Here is a 24,858-nt window from a genome sequence, read left to right as displayed (position 1 = left end):
AAAATAGAATTTTTTTTTTGTTGTTCTGTCTGCTCCAGTACAGAAAAAATAGCCCAGAATGGCTGTTTATTCAAAATCCCTTATTGCTAAAGGGATGCTATTAAATCCCAACATCAACAATTAAAAACCACCTCAAACCTCCACCTTTGCAACATTTTTGTGACTGTCTCTTCTTCCACACAGAAAAATCAATGTACAGAGAGAGAGAGAGAGAGATTCAACTCCATCTCTTGAGGCAGATTCAATTCTCTGAGCTTTATGTCAGGTAACAACCAAAGCTCAGGGCAGCCTTTTCCTGGGTAAAATTGGGAAAAATCCCACATGGAAAACTGGGATGGGAGGGATTGTGTGAGGGAACAAGGAAGAAATTCTGATTTCATGTTAATTTAAACCTCTGCTTCTCTATTTAGAGAGTTTAGCTGAGCAAGAAGGGGAGTGCAGGGCTGGAGGAGCTGCCAGCATCCTGCTTTTTTTTCCCCTCATTTTTCCAATTCTCCAAGAATTTCACTCAGTTTGGCAGCCCAGGATGAGGGTGTGAGCACAGTGCTGCATGTGGAAGAGAAAAATCTTTTTTTTTTTCTGAAAAAAAAGTGAAAATTGAGCTGCAGCAGCTCAGAAGGAGTTGATGAAGTTCAGGTAGGCATTCAGGAATCCTGTGGGATCCTCCAGCTGGGGGTAGTGGCTGATGTGATCATCCAGCACAGACACTGTGGACATGGGAAGCACCTTCCTGGAAAAAAAAAAAAAAACAGAGTAAGGCAGACTCACAGCCAGGATTCTGCTCATTGTTTGGGATTAAAAATAAAAACCCAGCTCTATCTGACCCAGGTTAGTTTGGAAATCCCAACTCTTCCCTGTGTGGTTTTAAAATGGATCATGGGAGGGACAGAAAATCCTGATTTTGGTTTAAAATCCAGACACTGTGGACATGGGAAGCACCTTCCTGGAAAAAAAAAACAAAACACAGTAAGGCAGACTCACAGCCAGGATTCTGCTCATTTTTTGGGATTTAAAAAAAAAAAAAAAAAAAAATCAGCTCTATCTGACCCAGGTTAGTTTGGAAGAGAAAATCACAAATCTTCCCTGTGTGGTTTTAAAATGGATCATGGGAGGGACTGAAAATCCTGATTTTGGTTTAAAATGCAGACATTGTGGACATGGGGAGCACCTTCCTGGAAAAAAAAAAAAAACAGAGCAAGGCAGACTCACAGCCAGGATTCTGCTCATTTTTTGGGATAAAAAAAACAAAAAACCCAGCTCTATCTGCCCCAGGTTAGTTTGGAAATCACAAATCTTCCTCCCTGTGTGGTTTTAAAATGGATCATGGGAGGGACAGAAAATTCTGATTTTGGTTTAAAATGCAGACAGTGTGGACATGGGAAGCGCCTTCCTGGAAAAAAAACCTCAGCCCTCTTGCAGGATTCTGCCCATTTTTTGGGATTTAAAAAAAAATAAACCCAGCTCTATCTGAGCCAAGTTAGTTTGGAAGACAAAATCACAAATCTTCCCTGTGTGGTTTTAAAATGGATCATGGGAGGGACAGAAAATCCTGATTTTTTGGTGATTAAAATGCAGAACCAATTTCCAAACTGCTCTGACTGAATCACCTGGGTGTGCAGGTGACAGAGGGAATTAAAAACAGCCTCTGTGAGGATGGAAGTGAAGGAAGAGCCAGCCAAAAAAACTTGGAATGAAGGCCCAGTTGCACATTCCCATTTCTTACTTGTAAAGCTGGAGGAACTCTGGGTGTGGATTCACAGGGTCCAGGGGCCCATAGATGAGATGCACTGCAAGGGAAACACAGACAGAGCTTTTTTATTCTGTAAATTAATTGATTCATTAATTAGAACATCCCCAGGGGTTATTCCCTCCTCACACAAAGCTTGGGAAGCTTCCAGCTCTGAATTTTGCTCTGCCTTGGAGTCAAGTTCAGCCTCCAACCCAAAATTTTTTATCTTCTTGCAACTTTTTGGGATTGAAAAGCTCCTCAGCTTCCCTGGAGAACCAGCTCTGAGGCAGGGAATGTTATCCCTGCTGAAAATCTGGAGTTGAGCTCAGAATTAACCAGAGGTTGATGAGTGGAAGGAGAGGCTGGAAGGGAAAAGGGGGCAAATCCCAAAAATGCCAGCCAGGAAAGGAATGGATTGCTACTCACATGGGACTGAGGTAGACATCAGAGCCCCAACCCAGCGCTCTCTGTGCTTCTTTCTCTGGTTTATGTACTGCAAGACACTGAAGGAAGAGTTGGTGTTAGGCACTGGATGCTGGAATTTGTTCCTGGGGGTGTGGACACAACGAGATCCAGGTGGGATCTGCATTTCCATCACCCCTGGGCTCAGTGTTCTCCCTCTGGGGGAAGGGAATTAACTCAGTCAACAGCCCAAGATCCTTCCCAAAGTGACAAGGAATTAACTCAATCATCAACCCAAGATCCTTCTCAAAGGGACAAGGAATTAACTCAATCATCAGCCCAAGATCCTTCTCAAAGGGACAAGGAATTAACTCAATCATCAACCCAAGATCCTTCTGAAAGTGACAAGGAATTAACTCAATCATCAGCCCAAGATCCTTCTCAAAGGGACAAGGAATTAACTCAATCATCAGCCCAAGATCCTTCTCAAAGTGACAAGGAACTGAACTCAATCCAAGATCCTTCTGAAAGGGACAAGGAACTGAACTCAATCACCAGCCCAAGATCCTTCTCAAAGGGACAGAGTGACAAAGAACTGAATTTAAATTATCAACCCAAGATCCTTCTCAAAGTGACAAGGAATTAACTCAATCACCAGGCCCAAGATCCTTCTCAAAGCACAAAGTGACAAGGAACTGAACTCAATCATCAACCCAAGATCCTTCTCAAAGGCACAAAGGGACAAGGAGCTGAACTCAATCATCAGCCCAAGATCCTTCTGAAAGGGACAAGGAACTGAACTCAACCCAAGATCCTTCTCAAAGGGACAAAGTGACAAAGAACTGAACTCAATCATCAGCCCAAGATCCTTCTCAAAGGCACAAAGTGGAAGAAATGTTTCCTCCCAAAATTCCCAAGTTGAGGATTAGGGATTGAGAGTTCTGGGAATGGCCCAGAAAGTTCAAATCCAGAGTTAAATCTCTTCTGGGACAAAACCAGACTGAGCTCCAATCATCACCAAAACCACCTCAAATCCAAACTGGATTCCAAATTAAAAAATCCCCAGGTTCCACATCTCAGATTTCCCTGCCTTGCATCATCCAACATCACCTCCCTTCCACCACCAGCTGTTTTTTGGGATGTAATGTTGATCCCAGACTCCAAAAGAAGAGAGAGAGCCTGGCAGAGCTCTGGGAAGCTCAGAGAGGTGTGACATGAAGCTCAAGCAGGAATTCATGCCCAGGTACCTGTCCATAACCAGATTCCCATCGTTATTCCGCACTGCTGTCCACATATCCCAGAATTCTGCCTGGGAGGGCTGAGTGTAGGGCCCAAAAACTGCTCCAAGCCTGAAAAAAAAATGGAATTTAGAGACACACAGCAGCAGCTGTGTCAGGGAATCACTCAAAAATTAAATTCCAGCACTTCAGTTCAAGTGCTGAGATGTCCCCCAGCCTCAAAGGGCTTTTTTTGGGGAAAAAAAAGGGTTTTAAACACTGCTAAAAATACAAAATCTGATGGTGCAGGGGTTTTGTTGCCTCTGAAATGTGTAATTCCAACACTTGTGGCAGAGGGAGGATTTCAGTGTCCTCTCTGGGGACAGTGCCAGGGAATTTGTTCCCTGCTAAACCCTGATTTATGGGATCATGGAATGCTTTGGCTTGGAAGGGAATTTAAGGATCATTCACTCCCATTATCCAGGGTGCTCCAACCCAGCCTTGGACACTTCCAGGCATGCAGGGAATTCTATCCCAGGGTCTCCCCACCCTCCTAGCCAAGAATCCCTTCTCATTTTTGCATTTTCCCCCTGGGATGAGCACCCAACTCACCCTCCAGAGAAGAAGAAGAAGTTCATGAGCCGTAGGATGATGGGGGACAGCAACCCCCCATCCTTGAGGAGCTGGGGAGGAAGGGAATGAAGGGGAGAGCACAGCTCAGCATGGATAAAGCTTCTGCCACCCTCAGAGCCCTGAGGGGCCTCCAAGAGGTGATTATTTGGGATTTTGGGGTTCAGGGATAGCAGAGAGGGGAGCAGCTCACCGTCTGGATGAAGCGGGGGTAGTGGGTTTCTGGAAAAATCCCTGCAAGGACATCACAGAATGGAGCTGTAAGGCTGGAAGGGTTTTGTTCCACAATTACCAGTTTGTGCCCCCCTCATGGGAATGTGAACGTGGCCCAGACAGCCCCAGGATTGATGCTCCTGGTTAATTAGAGCACCTTGATTGCAATCCTTGGGGTTTGGGTGCTGGAGGTGGGAAGGCCAACCCAACCCATGGATCCCACCCCATGGATCCCATCCCATGGATCCCCATCCCCATCTCAGGGATCCCCACCCCATGGATCTCCATCCCATGGATCCCATCCCATGGATCCCCATCCCATTCCATGGATCCCATCCCATGGAACCCCATCCCATGGATCCCCCTCCCATGGATCCCCACTCCATGGAACCCATCAATCCCATCCCATGGATCTCCATCGCATGAATTCCCATTCCATGGATCCCATGGATCCCACCCCATCCCATGGATCCCCATCCCATCAATCCCATCCCATGGGTCCCTATCCCATGGATCCCATTCTATCCCATCGCATGGATCCTCATCCCATGAATTCCCATCTCATGGATCCCATAGATCCCATCCCATCCCATGGATCCCCATCCCATGGATCCCCCTCCCATGGATCCCCACTCCATGGAACCCATCCCATCAATCCCATCCCATGGATCTCCATCCCATGAATTCCCATCTCATGGATCCCATGGATCCCACCCCAACCCATGGATCCCCATCCCATCAATCACATCCCATCCCCATCCCCATCCCCATCCCCATCCCATCCCCATCCCATCCCCATTCCAAAGATCCCATCCCATGGATCTCCATCCCACGGATCCCATCTCATGGATCCCATTCCATGAATTCCCATCTCATGGATCCTCATCCCATGGATCCCATAGATCCCACCCCATCCCATGGTTCCCCATTCCATCCTATCCCATCAATCCCATCCCACGGATCCCCATCTTAGGGATCCCCATCTTAGGGATCCCATTCCATGGATCCCATCTCATGGATTCCATCCCATCCCACTGATCCCATCCCATCCCATGGATTCCATCCCATAGATCCCCATCACATGGATCCCATGGATTCTATCCCATGGATCCCCATCCCATAGATCCCATCCCATGGATCCCATCTCATGGATTCCCCATCTCATGGATGCCATCCCATGGATCTGATCCCATGGATCCCCATCCCACAGATCCCATCCCATCCCATCCCATGGATCCCATCCCATGGATCCCCTCCCACGGATCCCCATCTCATGGATCCTGTCCCATCCCATGCATCCCCATCCCATAGATCCCATCCCATGGATCCCCATCTCATGAATGCCATCCTATAGATCCCATCCCATGGATCCCCATCCCAAAGATCCCATCCCATGGATGCCCATCTCATTAATCCCATCCCATCCCATGGATCCCCATCCCATTCCATGGATCCCATCCCACAGATTCCATCCCACGGATCCCATCCCAACCCTTACCTCCATTGGACAAACAGAGGCTGTTGATCAGGATGCTTCCAGTTTTGTTGTGCTCATACCTGGGGACAGCAGAGAAGAAGCTGAAACACAACCAAAGCTCCCCAGGCTCCAGAAATGACCCAAATCGTGTGGGATCATCCTTGGGGAACTGGACAGATGGAATGTGCCCTGAGACACCTCAGGCACAAGGACAAGGGGATCCAGCACCATGTCCTTCCACTTATCTGCTGGAAATCATCTTGGAGGAGACAAGAGAGGGCAGGAGGGGTGGCAGGGACCTGTGGAGCAGCTCCTGGGCCACCGTGTCCCCGTAGTCGTGGGACAGCAGGTTGATCCTCTGGTGCCGCAGCCCGAGGTGCCGCAGCAGCCCCTCCACGATGGTGGCCTGCTCGAAGATGGAGTAGCCATGGGGCCTCTGCAAAAGTGGGAGAGGGGTCCCAGTGAGAGCCTGAGCCAGCAGGAGCCTGCACATTCCAGAATAAACACCCCAGGGGAGGAAGGTGGGAATTGGGAATATGGAAAGGAGCAGCTTGTAAGCCTGGACTGTGTGTTTGGGATGTCCTGTGGTGTCCACAAGGCCACTGTCTGTGCTCCAAAGTGCATTTTGGAGTCCCATCAAACCCAGCTGAAGCTCCACCACAACCCTTCCCCATCCCTTCCACTTTCCCCTTGTCCAGAGGTAAATGGGAGGAGAAAATCCAATTTGTCTCCTGGATAGCAAAAACCAATTTTCCGGAGTGCTGGGCCGAAAGCAACCACGAAAATCCTCGTGGCAGGGTACTCACAGGCTTGTCACTGAATCCAAATCCCAGGAAATCCAGGGCAATCACCCGGTGAAAGCGCTGGGTCAGCCCTTCCCAGATCTGGGAAGAGGAGAAATGCATTAAAAAAGCAGTGGGGTGCATTAAAATGCATTTAAAAAGCAATGGGATGCATTAAAGTGCATTTAAAAAGCATCCAGAGGGAGCAGAGGATGGAAACATCTCCATCCCAGGAGAACCTTCCTGCTCCAAGAAAACAGCAGGAGGCCAAAATCTCCCAATAAATCCAGATTATCCTCCCTAAAAAAAAGCCAAGGAATTGTTGTGGCTTGTTTTCCTGGACTGTGGGATGTGGAAAGAGCTTGGATTTCACACTGGGAGAGGAACAAGGTGATATCCTCCAGCCCTGCTGTGCTGCCTGCTCAAACCCAGGAGCTGAAAATCCTGGGATTTGCTGAGATTCCAAGCCCTCACCTTGCTCCAGTCGTAGCTGGACGTTGGGAATCCGTGCAGGAGCACCACGACATCGGAGCTGCCCACGGCGCCGCTGGAATCTGGGGGAGAACAGCACACCTCAGAGCTTTTCCCAAAATTCCTCCCTTCTAGGATGGGAATTGCTGCTCATCCCACTGGGAATCCATCCCAAAACCAAGGATGGGGAGAATTCTCTCCTGTGAGGAGATCAGGACACCTCAGAGTGAGCTCTTCCCAAAATTCCTCCCTTCTAGGACAGGAATTGCTGCTCATCCCACTGGGAATCCACCCCAAAATCAAGGATGGATCTCACTGTGAGGAGATCAGGACACCTCAGAGTGAGCTCTTCCCAAAATTCCTCCCTTTTAGAACAGGAATTGCTGCTCATCCCACTGGGAATCCACCCCAAATCCAAGGATGGGTTTGATTCCCACTGCAGCTTCCCTTTGGAAACCTCACCATGATCAATCAAGGGATTTAATTATCCAAATTAATTCCAGTGGCCTGTGAGATCTGGACACCTCAAAGTCAGCTTTTCCCAAAATTCCTCCCTTCTAGGACATGAATTCCACTGGGAATTCACCTCTCCCTGTGCTCCCCAAAACCAGGGATGGGTTTGATTCCAACTGCAGCTTCCCTTTGGAAACCTCACCATGATCAATCAAGGGATTTAATTATCCAAATTAATTCCTGCAACTTGTGGGGAGAATGGGACACCTCAGAGTGAGCTTTTCCCAAAATTCCTCCCTTCTAGAACAGGAATTCCATTGGGAATTTGCCTCTCCCTGTGCTCCCCAAAACCAAGGATGGGTTTGATTCCCACTGCAGCTCCCCTTTGGAAACCTCACCATGATCAGTTAAGGGATTTAATTGTCCAAATTAATTCCAGCAGCCTGTGGGGAGAATGGGACACCTCAGTGTGAGCTTTTCCCAGAATTCCTCCCTTCTAGGATGGGAATTGCTGCTCATCCCACTGGGAATCCATCCCAAAACCAAGGATGGGTTTGATTCCCACTGCAGCTTCCCTTTGGAAACCTCACCCTAATCAATCAAGGGATTTAATTATCCAAATTAATTCCAGCAGCCTCTGTGCTGCTGCAGAAAAGGTTTCCAGTGTCTTTTCCATGCTGGCATCCATCAGAATCTCTTGGGATCCCTCCCACCGAGGTACAAGATCCCATTTTCCCCAGTGATCCATCCCTGCTGGATCCCACAGCAGATCCAGGAGGGATGTGTCACCACCTTGACCAGTTGTAGGAGTGTCCCCGAGGCCACCCCTTTGTCACCTCTGTAGAAGATGTGCAGGTCCTTGTAGGTGAAGAAGCTCCCCGAGGATCTCCAGGAGCGCAGCGCCGGGGACAGCTGCGGGGGCGGGATGTGCAGGTAGACGGCGAGGAGGGGCACGGCCAGCAGCCCCAGCTGCAGCCACCACTCCTTCATCCTGCGGGACAGCACACGGGGTCAGTGAGGGATCAGTGAGGGATCACTGTGGGACAGCACACGGGGTCACTGCGGGATCAGTGAGGGATCGCTGCGGGATCAGTGAGGGATCACTGCGGGATCACTGCGGGATCACTGCGGGATCACTACAGGATCACTACAGGATCGCTGTGGGATCACTGGGATTGCTGCGGGATCACTGTGGGATCACGGTGGGATCACTGCAGGATCGCTGTGGGATCACTGCAGGATCGCTGTGGGATCACTGTGGGATCACTGCAGGATCACTGTGGGATCACTGCAGGATCACTGTGGGATCACTGTGGGATCACTGCAGGATTGCTGTGGGATCACTGTGGGATCAGTGAGGGATCACTGCGGGACACAGCAAGATCACTGAGGGATCACTGAGGGATTGCTGAGTGATCACAGTGGGATTGCTGCGGGATCACTGTATGATCACTGCGGGATCGCTGTGGGATCACTGAGGGATCACTACGGGATCGCTGTGGGATCACTGAGGGATCACTACGGGATCGCTGTGCGATCACTGTGGGATCACTGCGGGATTGCTGCATTCCCAGGTCCCCAGAACCCAGCTCTGGGTCCCCAAAACTTCCCCATTCCTACAAACCTGTCCATGTCCCAAAACTCCCCCATTCCTCTGACTGCATGTCCCCAAAACTGCCCCAGTCCTATAAACCTGCATGACCCAAAACTGCCCCATTCCTATAACTGCATATCCCAAAACTGCCCCATTCCTATAACCTGCATGTGCCCAAAACTGCCCCATTCCTATAACCTGCATGTCCCCAAAACTGCCCCATTCCTATAACCTGAATGTCCCAAAACTGTCCCATTCCTATAACCTTCATTTCCCCAGGGTGGCAGGTCCAGCGAAGGTTTGGGGTTTGAGAGGGAACATCGATGTCATTTGGGGTCTGAGGGGAATTGTGGGGCCATTTGGGGTTTGAGGGGGAGTATGGGGTCATTGGGATGCTGTGGGGGGAGATGTGGATCCATGAGGGGTCTGAAGGGGAGTTGTGAATTCATGGGGTTCTAGGGGGGCATGACCCCACTAAGAGTCCACAGGGGGCCATGGGGTCACTGGGGGGTTATGGGGTCACTAGGGGGGGTTCAGTGGGGCCATGGGGTCACTGAGGGGTTATGGGGTCACTGGGGGGGGGTTCAGTGGGGCCATGGGGTCACTGGGGGGTTATGGGGTCATTAGAGGGGCTCAGTGGGGCCATGAGCTAATTGGGAGGTATGAGGGGGTTATGGGGTCACTAGGGGGACTTGAGGGGTTATGGGGTCATTAGTGGAGCTCAGTAAGACCATGGGATCACTGGGGGGGTTATGGGGTCACTGGGGGGGTTATGGGGTCATTAGGGGGGTTCAGTGGGGCCATGGGGTCACTGGTGGGGTTATGGGGTCATTAGGGGGGTTCAGTGGGGCCATGGGGTCACTGGGGGGGTTATGGGGTCAATGGGGGGGGTCAGGAGCCTATTGGGGTCTGGGAGGTCATGACCCCAACGTGGTTCAGGGAGCCAATGGAAGTCAAAGGGAGGGGACACACCCACCAGACGGGACACACCCACCGGGGGGACACACCCACCTGACGGCACACCCACCAAAGCCCCGCCCCGTCGCCACACCCCTTTAAGCCCCGCCCACAACCCAACCCGTGGCTCCCCCTTCCCCCTCAGGCCACGCCCCCTCCCTCACGCGCGGGGCGTGGCCTCGGCCCCGCGCGCGCGCCGCTCTCACCTGCGCTCAGGTGCTGCCGCGGGCGCGCGCCGCCATCGCGCTCTCCCGGCGGGGCGGGGCCACGGAGGGAGAGGGGGCGTGGCCTCCGTTCCGCGCATGCGCAGCTCCTCCCTCCTCCCCCCGTCCCCGCCGCGTCCTTCCCGTTGCCGGGCAACGCGCGCGCTGCTCGCTGCGCCGCCTCTGATTGGCTGAGGGCGCGGCGGGCAGCCAATGGCAGCGCGCGTAGTTGGGGGGTGGGCGGGAGGCGGGAGCGCGGCCGCGCGTGAGGGACGGGCGGAGCGGAGCGGCCGTGAGGGGAGATGTCGGCTCGGGGCGGGTTCGGCGACCCTCAGGTGCCGTGAGGGGTTTTTCCTTCTCAGAATCCAGCGGGGAACGCGGGGGAGAGCGGGGGGAATGGTTCGTGCGGGTCCCGGAGCTGGGAGAGCTCCGTGTGGGGAGATAACGGTAGAAATTCTCCTTTTAAGGCTTTAAATCAGCGGGGTTTAATAGCGACATGGGGGTTCAAAAGTTTTTCTTTCATGTCTCTTAAACCGCTTCAAATCGCATTTTCTGTTCTGTGCTGCATTTTAAATTATTATTATTTTATTTTTTTTAATTTTGGCTTCTCATCTTTTCCGTTTTCAGCTTCTAACCCGGCGCATCCCCTCGAATCCCAAGTACCAACATGTAAAAACTCGGCTGGATACCGGTAAGTGAAATTGTTGTGGGGTAAAACTGCCCAAAATGGGTGTAAAATGCAAAAAAAATATAATTAATGTCTTAATTCCTTCTGTCCTGAGCTAATTTATCCCATCACTGCAGAATCCTTATTGTGGTTATGATTTGCTTGCAGCTTATAAAAATTTCCTATTTACAATTTTCCCTCAAAGCTGGAATTTAAACAAGCACAAAATATACAATTTTATGTGTATTTATATATTTTTCTAATGTGTATTTAATGTATATATTTTTTAGAGTGTGTTTATCTTCACACATCACCTGAAAATTGAGATTAAACGCTCTGTGTGTAATGACCACATGTTTAAAATTTTTGTTGTCTTAAGACTTTTAATTTATTTTTTCTACTCTTCTTTTTTTAAAAAAAAAATAATTTTAAATTTTATTTTTAATTAAAATTTTTAATTAATTTTTAAATAAAATTTTAGAGGTTAAATAGATTTAAACCGGGTCAGGCTCTGTTGTAGAAATTACTGATCTTGGAATTCCTGTCCATGGATTTACTTAAATAAATAATTGCAATAAATTGATTTTTTTTGGTTGTTCTTACAGGAAATAGTTTATCAAAATACATGGAAAAAATGGAAGAGATCAAAAGAAGTGAGTACCTGGGGAGGAGCAGGATGGGTTGGCTCAAAACTCAGGGAGCAGGAGATGAATTCCAGCAGCTTTTCCTTGGAAATCTCCCCAGATTTAATTTCACAATCCAAGCAGGAAATCTTCTTTGTGCAGTTTTGTTATTGGATTTTGTTCTTGGAAGTTCTCTGAGCTGAGAAATCCAGGCTGGGAAGATTAATGGATCATTTCTGAGACTTTATTTCACTTTTAGGTCACAACTTGAGCTCTTTTATCTTTATGTCATTTAAATGCTTATCAATTTATCTTTTTATACTATTTAAATCCCTATCCATTTATCTTTTATTTTTAAATTCCTATCAATTTATCTTTATTCAGTTTTAATTCCTGCCAAGTTATTTTTTATCCTTATACATTTTCAATTCCTATCAATTTATCTTTATACAATTTAAATTCCTATCAGTTTATCTTTTTATTCAATTTAAATTCCTGTCAGGTTATCTTTTACCCTTATACATTTTCAATTCCTATCAATTTATCTTTTATACAATTTAAATTCTTATCAATTTATACTTTTATTCAATTTAAATTCCTATCAATTTATCTTTTATACAATTTAAATTCCTATCAATTTATCTTTTTATTCAATTTAAATTCCTGTCAGGTTGTCTTTTATCCTTATACATTTTCAATTCCTATCAATTTATCTTTTATTTTTATAATATTTCAATTCCTATCAATTTATCTTTTTATTCAATTAAAATTCCTGTCATTTTTTATCTTTATACATTTTCAATTCCTATCAATTTATCATTTATCTTTATACAATTTAAATTCCTATCAATTTATTTTTTTATTCAATTTAAATTCCTATCAATTTATCTTTTATACAGTTTAAATTCCTATCAGTTTATCTTTTTATTCAATTTAAATTCCTGTCAAGCTACCTTTTATCCTTATACATTTTCAATTCCTATAAATTTATAATTTTTCTTTACATAATTTAAATTCCTATCAATTAAATTCCCATCAATTCTCCAAGACAGGAAAAATCCAAGCTCATTCCTTGTATTTTCATTGATTTCACCAGCACTAAACTCTGATATTTTGAACACTGTTCAGGCTCATGAAGGCCTAAATTCTTTTTATTTCTCTGGTTTTGGTGAGAAAATATTCTTTTCAAATCATTTTTCCCAATAAATTGCTGATTTATGATTTTATTCCCAGACTATTCTCACACAAGCAGCAACCTCAAAGCTCCATTTATGGAGGTAAAAAAAAAAAATTGAATTGAACAGAAACCTCCATGAAGGAGGATTAATTAGGATTTAGGTTTAGTTCTCAGCCCCACTTTGTGAAGGAATTTATTTATCCAAACCAGCTCTTTGTTTGTGCTGTGTTTGTCAGGTTTGGGCTTTTATTTCCCAAACACTGCAGGTCTTTGGGGAGGGGGAAAATAAAAAGAGGAACGACCTTGAGCTTTCCAAAATGACTGAGATTTCACTGCTGGACACTGCTTTTCTTTTTATTTCTGTAGAAAATAAAAAGAGGAATGACCTTGAGCTTTCCAAAATGACTGAGATTTCACTGCTGGACACTGCTTTGCTTTTTATTTCTGTTGAAAATCTTGATTTATTTTTTTTTGTGTGTGTGCTTTTCCAATCTCCCTTCAGATCTTTTCCACGCACTTCTTTTATTCCCTCCTTTTTAAATTTGGAGGGGAGGAACTTTCTCATTCTCTACAGGCTGAATGGCCACGTTGTGTTTGTTCCCAGGGAGTGGAGGAAATTTTCCTCTGTGGTTTCTCAGGGATAGATGACACCCTTTGGATTGAGATTGAAATCCCCAGCACAGGCTCCTCTCTGTCCCTTATGTAACCTGAGCGATTTAAATCCGCCCCATCAAAAATTAAAGAGCTGCACCCACCATCATCCATCCTTTGGAGGATTGACTTGAGGACACACAGGAGCTCCCTTCCTTCTCTCTGCTCTTGTTTCCCTCCTCTCCAAAACCCATCCTTGGAAAACAGAACCATCCCAACAAAACCATGTCAGAAAATTCCAACGGATCCGCCAGGACCGGACCGGGTACGTGGGGTTGGTTTTGGAGCTGCAGCAGCAATTCTGAGCTCTCAGGGAAGGCATTTTGGGTGGAAAAGGCAAAATCCAGGATTTAATTGGGGTAAAAATTCCTTATTTGAGGTGAGAAGGAACCATCCAGGTGCTGCATTTTTTTACTACACCGCTGTTTTTATCCGTCCAAGCTTTGCTGCTTTTATTTCTCCTTCTAAATTAACTTTATTTGCCATGACAGAAAGGCTCTTGGCTGGACAATTTTAATCCTTGAGCAGATGAAAAGGGAAATAATGACAGGAGATAATTGTTGCTGGCTTTTTTTGGAGTTGAAACCAGGTGGTTTTACACAAACCACGAGTGAATTGACATCCTGAAATTCAGATTCTGCATCTCCTCATCCTCCAATCCAATTTCTGCTCCTCCTGTGCTTTGGATGCACAGTGGATATTTTTTTTTCCCTAAGACAACTTTTGAGGTGCTTATTTTGCAGCCTAATCAAAATGATTTGGGGTAGGATGTTAAATGTCTTGACCTCTTGTAGCTCTTTAAACACAGCTTGAGAATTTCCAGAAGCAAATCCCACAGGGAAATTTTATTTTTTGTGTGTGTGATGACTACAGGAATGTGCTCAGGATCCCTTCCCCCTTCTCCCTCATCTCCCCTAAGCTAATACAACATTCAACAGATGGTTTTAGAGGATTTAAAATCCTTGAACTGAGTGGATTTGCCAAAGATCCTGAGCTGGGACAGCTGGAGAGGGACCAACCCTGCATTTCCCAAAGGACAAAACTTCCCAGGAGAGTTTATTCCATAGCAAGATGTTCCTACAGATACCCAGGAGCTTTTTGTTTTCCCTTCCTGGAGCTTTTTTTGTTTTCCCCTCCAGGAGTTTTTTCTTTTCCCCTCCAGGAATTTTTCCCTTCCTCTGCATCTCCAGGATCTGGGAATCTCTGCTCTGGATTTTTTCCAACTGCCCTGCTCAGTTTTCTTCCTCCCTAAGCTGCCTTCAGGATTAAAATTCAATTAGTGCAGTTTCTTGTGTTAATTACCCATTAAGACTCAATTAGTCCAGTTTCTTGTGTCAGCTATCCCTTCCTTGAGGGACCTGTATCAAAAAAAATCCAATTTAATTGTCAGATAAAGTATAAAATGTCAGATTTTTTTATTAAATTAAGATAAAACCTGCCTGTTTAGCTTGGTATTTCCAAAGACATGCTCTGATTGTGCTGTAATTTACACAAATTAAAAATTAATGCAAATGAATATTTTGGTTTAAGGAGCTTTGTGACTCCAGTGGGCTCCAAAAACCAGCAGGGAAAGGAGAAAATTCCATGGAAAATAAAAATAAATTCACATTTGAGTTTAAAAGCAGCTAAATCTGCTTCTTCCACTTCATCATATCTGGACAAGATCTCTCTTTATAACTGGTGTTAATTAGAATTTCTAACTGGTATTAATTAGAACTTCTCTTTATAACTGGTATTAATTAGAATTCCTATGTGGCTGTAGAAGAATCTCAGAGAAAAATTGTGTTTAAGCCATGACCTGGTGTCTAAAAAAAAATCTGGGAATGAACTGAAAATTAACCTTGTTCTTTTTTTTTTTTTTGTTTTGAAGATTACAGGTATAAAAAGGATGAGCTGTTCAAAAGGCTGAAGGTGACAACTTTTGCTCAGTTGGTGAGTACAAAATCTTCCAGAAATAAAAATTCCTCTCTAATTATTTAGCTTTAACTGTAATTATTCTGTCTTGGCTTCTCCCTGCCTTTAATAAAAACAAATCATTCATTTCCACAGTGGCCAAATGCCTTTAATTACAAATTAAAATTTGTGGTGAGTCCACTTTTGAAATTTATTCCTTTTATTTGAAGGATCTTCAAGCATCTTGCAAGAAAAATCAGCACTAAATGTGAATTTTGTGTGGAGCAGTCACAGCCCAGGTTTATCTGGAGAAGTTGGGCATTTGGAATTTCAAGGCTTTCTGTGCATTTTTATTTAAAAGCAGTAAATAATAATATTTAAATAAATTAAAAATTGCTCAGAAAACAAAGAGCTGGTTAAAAAAAATGCTTCAAACTAGAAAAAAAAAACAAAAAAATTGTCTTCTCAGTGGGGGAAGGTTGAACTTGGAGATGTTGGATTCTGCAGATTTGGGATTTTTATTTTTTTGTTTTCCTAGATTGTTTTCCTTGAGCTGTGGGTGTGAGGGATCAGTGTCTCTGTGCTTTTGTGCCCTGCAGGTTCTCCAGGTCGCCTCCCTGTCCAATGAAACCTCAGAAGTGACAAAGGAGGAGCTGCACAAACTGCCAGGTGACAAAAGGGAAAAAAAAAAAACCAAAATAAAATTTCACCTGTGGCCTGCTGCAATTCCAGACTGGGAAAAAAAAAATAAAAAATTTGCAAGTAGGAAAAGCCTCATGCTGGCAGATAACCCACATCAAAAATTCTATTTTATTCTTCAAATGAGATGTCAAACCCTAAAAAAAAATTTGTTGGCTCTTTATTATTTTAAATAGGAGGCTCTGGTTAAATTCTCATTAAGAGGATGAAGATCAAGCTGTCACACTTTTCTTTCCAGGAATAGAAACTGCCCTTAAAACCTGCTTGTTTACCTCCTGTGTCCTCTTCTCTCCCCAGATTCTGATGCTGCAGGTGACAATGAAGAGGGGACAAATGGCAAAGGGAGCCCAGAGGGGACACCCAGCCCAGTCCTGTTCCTGAGCAACTCAGGAGCTGGGGAGTCCCAGCGCTCCACACTGCAGAGGTGCCTCAAAAACAGAATTTTCTTCCTGCTTTATCTTTGAGCCCAGCTCAAAGCTGGTTTTTAAGTTGCTGCTGAGTGGTTTTATCCTTATTTCTCATGGTTAAAGGCTGGGTTTGGGATTGGCAGGATTTCCTCAGCCCAGTCCTGTTCTGGGGAATCCCAGCGCTCCACGCTGCAGAGGTGCCTCAAAAAACAAAATTTTCTTCTGCCTTATCTTAGCTGGTGATTCCTTGAGCCCAACTGCTGGTTTTTAAATTGCTGTTGAGTGGTTTTATCCTTATTTCTCATGGTTAAAGCTGGGTTTGGGATTGGCAGGATTTCCTCAGCCCAGTCCTGTTCTGGAGAATCCCTACACTCCATGCTGCAGAGGTGCCTCAAAAAACTTCATTTTCTACCTGTTTTATCTTTGAGCCCAGCTCAAAGCTGGTTTTTAAATTGCTGCTGAGTGGTTTTATCCTTATTTCTCATGGTTAAAGCCTGGGTTTGTAGGGATTGGCAGGATTTCCTCAGCCCAGTCCTGTCCTGGGCAATCCCAGTGCTCCACCCTGCAGAGGTGCCTCAAAAACAGAATTTTCTTCTTGCTTTATCTTTGAGCCCAGCTCAAAGCTGGTTTTTAAATTGCTGCTGAGTGGTTTTATCCTTATTTCTCATGGTTAAAGGCTGGGTTTGGGATTGGCAGGATTTCCTCAGCCCAGTCCTGTTCCGGGGAATCCCAGCGCTCCACCCTGCAGAGGTACCTCAAAAAAACAGAATTTTCTTCCTGTTTTATCTTTGAGCCCAGCTCAAAACTGGTTTTTAAATTGCTGCTGAGTGGTTTTATCCTTATTCCTCATGGTTAAAGGCTGGGTTTGGGATTGGCAGGATTTCCTCAGCCCAGTCCTGTTCTGGGGAATCCCATCACTCCACCCTGCAGAGGTGCCTCAAAAAACAGAATTTTCTTCCTGTTTTATCTTTGTGCCCAGCTCAAAGCTGGTTTTTAAACTACTGCTGAGTGGTTTTATCCTTATTTCTCATGGGTTTGTAGGTGAGAGGGAGGGATTGGCAGGATTTCCTCAGCCCAGTCCTGTTCCTGAACAACTCCCACCCTGCAGAGGTGCCTCAAAAAACTTCATTTTCTTCCTGTTTTATCTTTGAGCCCAGCTCAAAGTTGGTTTTTAAGTTGCTGCTGAGTGGTTTTATCCTTATTTCTCATGGTTAAAGGCTGGGTTTGGGATTGGCAGGATTTCCTCAGCCCAGTCCTGTTCTGGGGAATCCCAGCGCTCCACGCTGCAGAGGTGCCTCAAAAAACAAAATTTTCTTCTGCCTTATCTTAGCTGGTGATTCCTTGAGCCCAACTGCTGGTTTTTAAATTGCTGTTGAGTGGTTTTATCCTTATTTCTCATGGTTAAAGCTGGGTTTGGGATTGGCAGGATTTCCTCAGCCCAGTCCTGTTCTGGAGAATCCCTACACTCCATGCTGCAGAGGTGCCTCAAAAAACTTCATTTTCTACCTGTTTTATCTTTGAGCCCAGCTCAAAGCTGGTTTTTAAATTGCTGCTGAGTGGTTTTATCCTTATTTCTCATGGTTAAAGCCTGGGTTTGTAGGGATTGGCAGGATTTCCTCAGCCCAGTCCTGTCCTGGGCAATCCCAGTGCTCCACCCTGCAGAGGTGCCTCAAAAACAGAATTTTCTTCTTGCTTTATCTTTGAGCCCAGCTCAAAGCTGGTTTTTAAATTGCTGCTGAGTGGTTTTATCCTTATTTCTCATGGTTAAAGGCTGGGTTTGGGATTGGCAGGATTTCCTCAGCCCAGTCCTGTTCCGGGGAATCCCAGCGCTCCACCCTGCAGAGGTACCTCAAAAAAACAGAATTTTCTTCCTGTTTTATCTTTGAGCCCAGCTCAAAACTGGTTTTTAAATTGCTGCTGAGTGGTTTTATCCTTATTCCTCATGGTTAAAGGCTGGGTTTGGGATTGGCAGGATTTCCTCAGCCCAGTCCTGTTCTGGGGAATCCCATCACTCCACCCTGCAGAGGTGCCTCAAAAAACAGAATTTTCTTCCTGTTTTATCTTTGTGCCCAGCTCAAAGCTGGTTTTTAAACTACTGCTGAGTGGTTTTATCCTTATTTCTCATGGGTTTGTAGGTGAGAGGGAGGGATTGGCAGGATTTCCTCAGCCCAGTCCTGTTCTGGGCAATCCCATCGCTCCACGCTGCAGAGGTGCCTCACAAAAACAGAATTTTCTTCCTGTTTTATCTTTGAGCCCAGCTCAAAGCTGGTTTTAAACTGCTGCCAAAGTGGTTTTATCCTTATTTCTCATGGTTAAACCTGGGTTTGGGATTGGCAGGATTTCCTCAGCCCAGTCCTGTTTTGGAGGAATCCCAGCGCTCCACCCTGCAGAGGTGCCTCAAAAAACAGAATTTTCTTCCTGTTTTCTTTCCTGTTGGGTTTGGTTGTCACCTATGATGCTCTGACAGGGAAATGTGTTTGTGGGGTTTCCACATTCCTGGATTCTGGGGTAACAGTGTTCAGCTCTGCCATGTGCATTCCTGTTGGTGATTTTTGTGTGGATATGGAGGGACAGACACAGGGAATGATCTCAGAGTCACACAGGGATATTAGGGGAGGCTGGAATAGAATTCCCTGGAAATATCCAAGGTTGGACTGGGCTGGGAGCAGCCTGGGATAGTGGGAGATGTCCCTGCCCATGGCAGGGGGTGCAGTGAGATTTTTTAGCTCCCATCCCACCCAAACCATTCTGGCATTGAGGAAAATTCCATCCCCACCACGAGAAGGGATCCCAGGGAGAGAAATCTTTATCCCAGCTCTTCCCAAACTTGGAGACAAAACCACAAAACCATTCCTTATCCCTTTGCAGTGTGATCAGTGGGGTTGGGGAGCTGGACATGGAGAAGGATTCTCCCAAAAAAGAGGACAGGCAAGGCAGGGAGAGGCCTTACCCTGACTGCCCCTTCCTGCTGCTGGACGTGCGGGACCGCGACGCCTACGAGCAGTGTCACATCGTGGGAGGTCAGCTGCCACTGAGCTTGGGTTCTTTTTTCATCTATCTCATTTTATTTTCTTATTTTTATGTTTATTTTTTAGTATTTTTATTTTATTTTTTATTATTTTTATTTTATTTTTTAGTATTTTTATGTTTATTTTATTATTTTTATTTTTTGTTATTTTTATTTTTTATTATTTTTATTTGATTTTTTATTATTTGAATTTTTATTATTTTAATTTTATTTTTATTATTTTTATGTTTATTTTATTATTTTTATGTTTATTTTATTATTTTTATTTTTATTATTTTTATATTTATTATTTTTATTTTATTTTTTATTATTTTATTTTATTTTTTCTTATTTTTATTTTATTTTTTTATTATTTTTATTTTTTATTTTTATTTTATTTTTTATTTTTTATTATTTTTATTTTTATTTTATTATTTTTTTCTTTTTATTATTTTTATTTTCTTTTTTATTATTTTTATTTTATTTTTTATTTTTATGTTTATCTTATTATTTTTATTTTAATTTTTATTATTTTTATTTTTTCTTATTTTTATTTTATTTTTAAATATTTTTATTTTAATTTTATTTTTTATTATTTTTTATTTTTATTTGATTTTATTATTATTTTTATTTGATTTTTTATTATTTTTATTTTATTTTTATTATTTTTATGTTTATTTTATTATTTTTATTTTATTTTTTAGTATTTTTATGTTTATTTTATTATTTTTATTTTAATTGTTATTCTTTTTATTTTTTATTATTTTTATTTTTTATTCTTTTCATTTTATTTTTATTTTATTATTTTTAAATATTTTTATTATTTTTATTTTATTTTTTATTATTTTTTTATTTTTTTATTTTTTTATTATTATTTTAATTTTATTTTTATTATTTTAATTTTATTTTTTATTATTTTTATTTTTTAATTTTTTATTATTTTTATTTTATTTTTATTTTTTATTATTTTTATTATTTTTAAATATTTTTATTTATTTTTTATTATTTTTATTTTATTTTTATTTTATATTTTTATTATTTTTATTTTATTTTTTATTTTATTTTATTTTTATTTCCTTTTCAAATTAAATGCTCGATTCGATATTTCTAGTTCAGCCTCAGATCTTTTAATTCTTATCTAAGCTACAGTGAGTGCTGCAGCACTTCAAGCTAAAAATAGAGATGTATCTCTGTCTACAAAGCCTTTTAAGGATAAATTGTCCAATTAAGAAAAGCCACCTAAATTATTTTTACTTTTAACCCAATACCCACCCCCCTGTGGTCTGCAATGTGGATTTTTCTGTCCAATTCCAAAACCCCATGAAGCAAAAGAGACAAACTCCCATCTTGTTTTTTATCTATTACCACATTCTAAAACCTCAAATTCCATCTTTTCCACCCTGTGGTATCCCACACTTCTACTCAAACCCCACACCCACAATCCCAGCTCTGTAATTTCATTTTTGGGGTGTTCTCCTGGGGGTCAGCACAGAAAATCCCAAATTCTCAGTTCCCACCAAGCAGCCACAGGCACCTGGGCATGGATTTCAGCTCTGGGCCACATTTTGTGCCCAGCTGGGACCTCTCTGGGTGTTCTCAGAGCTCACCCAGCCCCACAAAACACAGAATTAACAATCTTGTTGCTGTTCATCCTCTGGATAATTTTTCCTTTTTTTTTTTCCATTTCTGCAGCTTATTCCTACCCCATTGCAACGTTATCCAGAACCATGAATCCATACACAAATAATATTCTGGAATATGTATCCTTTCCATGGAAACATGAGGGGGCTCCCAAAATGAGTATGAAGTTTTTTCCTTCCTAAAATGATTCAACCCCCTCTGAAGCTGAGCAGTGACTCCTTAACAGCTGTGCCACGGCAGAAAAACGCCCATGGGAAAATCATCATCGTCTACGACAACGACGAGCGCCTGGCCAGCCAGGCAGCCACCACCATGTGTGAGAGGGGCTTTGAGAACCTCTTCATGTTGTCTGGGGGTGAGAGAGCTGCCTCTGCCTCGGGGTGGGAGCTGGGGATGGGAAATATCTGGGTTGTGCACTCATGGGAGGGGTTGGGTTGAAGAATTGTCCAGTTCCAACTCTCCCACTGTGCCAACCTGGCCTTGGGTGATCCAGGGATTCTCTGGCAATTCCAGGAATTCCTTCCCCATTCCCTGTGTGCTGTCCCTTGTCCCCAGTCCCTCTGCAGCTCTCCTGGAGCCCCTCCAGGCCCTGGAATGTTCTGGAAGCTCTCCCTGCATCCTTCCCTTCTCCAGCTCTCCAGAACCTGACATTGGATCCATCTCCTCTCCAAGGAATTGATGCATCCAGGGCCTTCCCTTGCAATCTCAGCAAACCATCAAGGCTCTCCCTTCCCTGGGCCTCTCTTTTCTATCCCCACTTTCCATCCCAATCCCTCTGCATGGATTCTGAGTGTCCTGAATCCCACAATCCTGGCCTGCCTTGCCTGGGCAGGGAGCTCCAAGCTCATGGCAGGGACACCTCCCAGCATCCGAGGCTGCTCCAATCCTTCCTTGGGATCCAAGGATTCTCTGGCAATTCCAGCAATTCCTTCCCCAATCTCCCCTTTCCCCTTTCTCTGTGTCCTGTCCCTCTGTGGCTTTCCCAAATTCCAGCTCTCCTGGAGCCCTTTTAGGGCATGGAATGTTCTGGAAGCTCTCCCTGCATCCTTCCCTTCTCCATGGGAACATTCCCAACTCTGGGAACAGCTCCAGGCCCATCTCTGGACCCTCTCCAGCATCTCCAAATCCTCCTGTTTTTATTCCCAGAGTTATTCCATGTGGGATCTCACCTGAGCAGGACCCAGAATTCCCCTCTCCCACTGCCCACACTTCTCCATCTCTCCACCAACCCCTCCAGCTGCTCCCTCCTGAGCCCTGCAGCTGTGCTGACAGATTCTCTGTGTCCCTGCAGGCCTCAAGGTCCTTGCCCAGAAGATTCCAGAGGGGTTGATCACGGGCACCCTCCCCTTGTCCTGCCAGGTGCCGGCCCCCACGGGAAGCGCCCGCAGGAGAGCAGCTCCCAGAGTGCCCCCCATCCCTGCAGAGAACAAATGGAGATTTTCTGCTGATGATCTGCAGAAGTTAAGGCAATACCTGGCTGAGGAGCAGATCCCTTCAGACACTGCCAGTAAGAGTGATACTTTTGTGGGTTTGCCTAAAACAGAGTCCAGACAAAAGAATAAACCGGGATATATTTAATTAATTTAATGAAGGGCCTTCAATGTAATTAACTTCATCTGCCCTTAATTCAATATATTTAACTAACACTTTATATGGAATTTAGAATCATGCACCAATGCAGTATATCTGAAAAATATAAAAGCTAAAATTCCAAGGCATTGCCAGAATGTTCTTCAACCTCATCATGGAATGGTTGGGTGGGAAATACCTTAAACCTCCATGAGCAGGGACACCTTCCCCTATCCCAGACTGCTCCAAACCCCTCCAGCCTGGCCTTGGACACACCCAGGGATGGAGCAGCCATTTGTGCACAGCCAATTTCTGATTTGGGTTTGGTTTTTTTTTGTTGTTTTTTGTCCCACAGGTCGCCTCAGCCGGGGCGGCTCAGGCCACGATTCCAAATCCTCATCGGTGAGGAGCAGCCCCAGCCTCCCCATCACTGCTGGCACCACATCCTCCCTGAGCAGCCACTCCCACAGCAGGAGCAGCACCCAGAACAGACCCTGGAAATAAAGAAACAGCCAGGTTTTGGGAATTCTGGGCACTGCTTTTAGGAATGGGCAGGGAAAAGCAGCCACAGTGAGAATTCTGAGCTGGGGTGAGGCTGGGAAGCTGCACTGATGTTTCCTCCAAGCAGGGATGGTGCAGGACAGAGCTGCTAGAACTGGTTTTGTAGGGGAGGGAACAAACTGGGACCAGTAGAAAACTGTCCCAAAGAATTTTTAGTCCAGCTGGAGGAATTTGTGTCCCTAACATTGCCAGCCTGGAGCTGTGAGAGTGAACAGATCACAGATCATCTGTGAGCACAGCAGAAATAAATAAAGACATTCAGCATCTTGCCAAAAGTGAGAGAAGATCCTGAAAGAGTTTTTTGTTGGTTTATAAAAATAAATTATGATAATGACCAGAAATATTTGTAATGAAGATGTTTTTATTGCCCACTTGGTGCTCGTGGACACTTTGTGAGTAGTTGTGTCTTTTTCAAGGAGAATAACTGGAATTTTTTTTCCCAGTAACTTCTTTTTCCAGAGGTTTTTTAGAAGCTTCTTGAAGGTTCAGGGTGGCTGAAGGAAAAATTTGCTGCTATTGCCTCACCAGGATCCCTAAACTCCAGCAGGGAATGTGGAACTGAACAGAGGGTGAAGATTTCCTGGAAAATGAGTAGCACAATTTTCCTTGAGTTGATGCTTCTGGATAACCTGGGAATTCTGATTTTCCTGAGCTGCCTGTGAGACACTTTGGAGGGATTCAGTTTTTCCATCTGGCATTGCTGATCCTGCTTTTTTATCATGATCTTTGTGTGGATTTTTGGACTCTGGGGTTTTTTTTCCCCTTTTTGAAGCTGAAAATCTTCAACACATCCCAAAACTCCCTGGGGATTTTGGGATCATTCTGGTGAAAAGACTAAAAGTAGGAGAAATGGCACATAATTTCCAGATTGGCAGCTTAGGACTGGACATCCCTGAGCACTTTTATCATTTATTGTGTCTCTGAGTGTGAATTCAGGACTGGCAGGATCAGTCTGGTAAGATCCTGCTGCTGTGGGAATAGAATTTTCCAGCTCCATGAGCTCTTGGAAGTCTCATTGCATTGGATAAAATCCTGATTTTGCTATCCAGCTGTGGGGGACAGATCCAGAACCTCTGGCTGCTCTGTGAAAACCTCCTGGTGAAACAAAACTGGCCTGAGCTGTTTGAAATCCTCCAAATCCAAGGAATCAATCAAGGACTGGATGTACTTTCCCACCATCTCATGGATTTGTGTGGATTTGGACTCTTGGTGTTGTTTGGAGCAGAGACAAATTGTGCAGAGGCTGAGAGGTTTGATTGTTTAATTTAATAAAATGTAAAATACACCATCTGCTGGGGTGATTTTTTTGTTGTTTGTTTTGCAGCTTTGAGAGAGCCTGGCAAAGCTGGGAGTGGGCAGGGGCTCAGCTCCCCATTCCCTAGGGATTGCAGCAGGTGAGGAGGGATCAAAAATCAGAAAGGATGGGGTGGGAAGGGATCTTAAAGCTCAGAAAATTTCAATTCCTGAACATTTTCCCTTATCCCAGGGTGCTCCAGCCTGGCTTTGGGCACTGCAGGGATTCTCTGGCAATTCCAGGAATTCCTTTCCCCATTCCCTGTGTCCTGTCCCTTGTCCTCAGTCCCTCTCCAGCTCTCCTGGAGCCCCAATAAATCCTGCTGACCTCTCCATCCTCTGCCAGAACAAAAGCAAAACCATCCCCTTCCTTCCTTTTATCCCTGCTATTTTCATGCCCTTTCAATCAATTCCTTTTCCACACCACTGCCCCAGCACACCCTGCTTGTTCTGGCACCATCCCCATCTCTGAAAAAACTTTTCCACCCAATTTACACAACCACAAATCTTTTCTCATTCTTCTTTCCATTTATTGATTAATT

At 44.4% G+C, this 24,858-nt stretch overlaps 2 protein-coding genes across 6 annotated transcripts; one reads left to right on the top strand and one right to left on the bottom strand.

Annotated features, from left to right (window-relative positions):
• Positions 1-122: 122 nt before the first annotated feature.
• On the bottom strand, positions 123-10,203 carry MEST. Of its 3 annotated transcripts, none has more exons than XM_033058579.2 (12): positions 10,132-10,203; positions 8,211-8,365; positions 6,925-7,004; positions 6,475-6,552; positions 5,968-6,104; positions 5,690-5,748; positions 4,172-4,212; positions 3,961-4,031; positions 3,379-3,480; positions 2,156-2,232; positions 1,724-1,787; positions 123-730 (listed from the first exon to the last, which is right to left on the bottom strand). In XM_033058579.2, exons 2-12 carry the CDS (start codon positions 8,362-8,364, stop codon positions 613-615), a joined length of 981 nt encoding a protein of 326 aa, XP_032914470.1. In that variant the 5' UTR covers position 8,365; positions 10,132-10,203; the 3' UTR covers positions 123-612. The 3 variants fall into 3 exon arrangements, with proteins under 3 accessions (XP_032914470.1, XP_032914471.1, XP_032914472.1); XM_033058580.2 differs by having other exon boundaries at positions 692-943; XM_033058581.2 differs by lacking the exon at positions 123-730 and adding an exon at positions 1,020-1,172.
• A 173-nt stretch (positions 10,204-10,376) lies between these two features.
• On the top strand, positions 10,377-24,311 carry CEP41 (centrosomal protein 41). 3 transcript variants are annotated; one of them, XM_033058969.1, is made up of 12 exons: positions 10,377-10,463; positions 10,756-10,819; positions 11,401-11,448; positions 15,117-15,178; positions 15,739-15,808; positions 16,136-16,233; positions 18,061-18,089; positions 19,114-19,265; positions 20,945-21,012; positions 21,134-21,248; positions 22,185-22,400; positions 22,818-24,311. In XM_033058969.1, exons 1-12 carry the CDS (start codon positions 10,431-10,433, stop codon positions 22,964-22,966), a joined length of 1,104 nt encoding a protein of 367 aa, XP_032914860.1. In that variant the 5' UTR covers positions 10,377-10,430; the 3' UTR covers positions 22,967-24,311. The 3 variants fall into 3 exon arrangements, with proteins under 3 accessions (XP_032914860.1, XP_032914861.1, XP_032914862.1); XM_033058970.1 differs by lacking the exon at positions 18,061-18,089 and having other exon boundaries at positions 16,136-16,262; XM_033058971.2 differs by lacking the exons at positions 10,377-10,463; positions 10,756-10,819; positions 11,401-11,448 and adding an exon at positions 13,122-13,511.
• Positions 24,312-24,858: the final 547 nt, after the last annotated feature.

The sequence above is a fragment of the Catharus ustulatus genome, chromosome 4 (assembly GCF_009819885.2).
Source record: "Catharus ustulatus isolate bCatUst1 chromosome 4, bCatUst1.pri.v2, whole genome shotgun sequence".
Taxonomy (NCBI): Eukaryota; Metazoa; Chordata; class Aves; order Passeriformes; family Turdidae; genus Catharus; species Catharus ustulatus.
This window is presented reverse-complemented; position numbering and strand designations above follow the sequence as displayed.

Bases quoted from the DNA above. Each gene is read 5' to 3' on its own strand.
- MEST (XM_033058579.2), bottom strand. From the start codon at position 8,364: ATGAAGGAGTGGTGGCTGCAGCTGGGGCTGCTGGCCGTGCCCCTCCTC. The intron at 6,105-6,474 runs GTGAGTACCCTG...CCACTTTTGCAG, and splicing joins TTGGATTCAGTGACAAGCCT to AGGCCCCATGGCTACTCCAT. The intron at 4,032-4,171 runs GTGAGCTGCTCC...CTTCCTCCCCAG, and splicing joins ACCCCCGCTTCATCCAGACG to CTCCTCAAGGATGGGGGGTT.
- CEP41 (XM_033058969.1), top strand. From the start codon at position 10,431: ATGTCGGCTCGGGGCGGGTTCGGCGACCCTCAG. The intron at 18,090-19,113 runs GTACCTCAAAAA...ATCCCTTTGCAG, and splicing joins CAGCGCTCCACCCTGCAGAG to TGTGATCAGTGGGGTTGGGG. The intron at 21,013-21,133 runs GTATCCTTTCCA...GTGCCACGGCAG, and splicing joins CAAATAATATTCTGGAATAT to AAAAACGCCCATGGGAAAAT.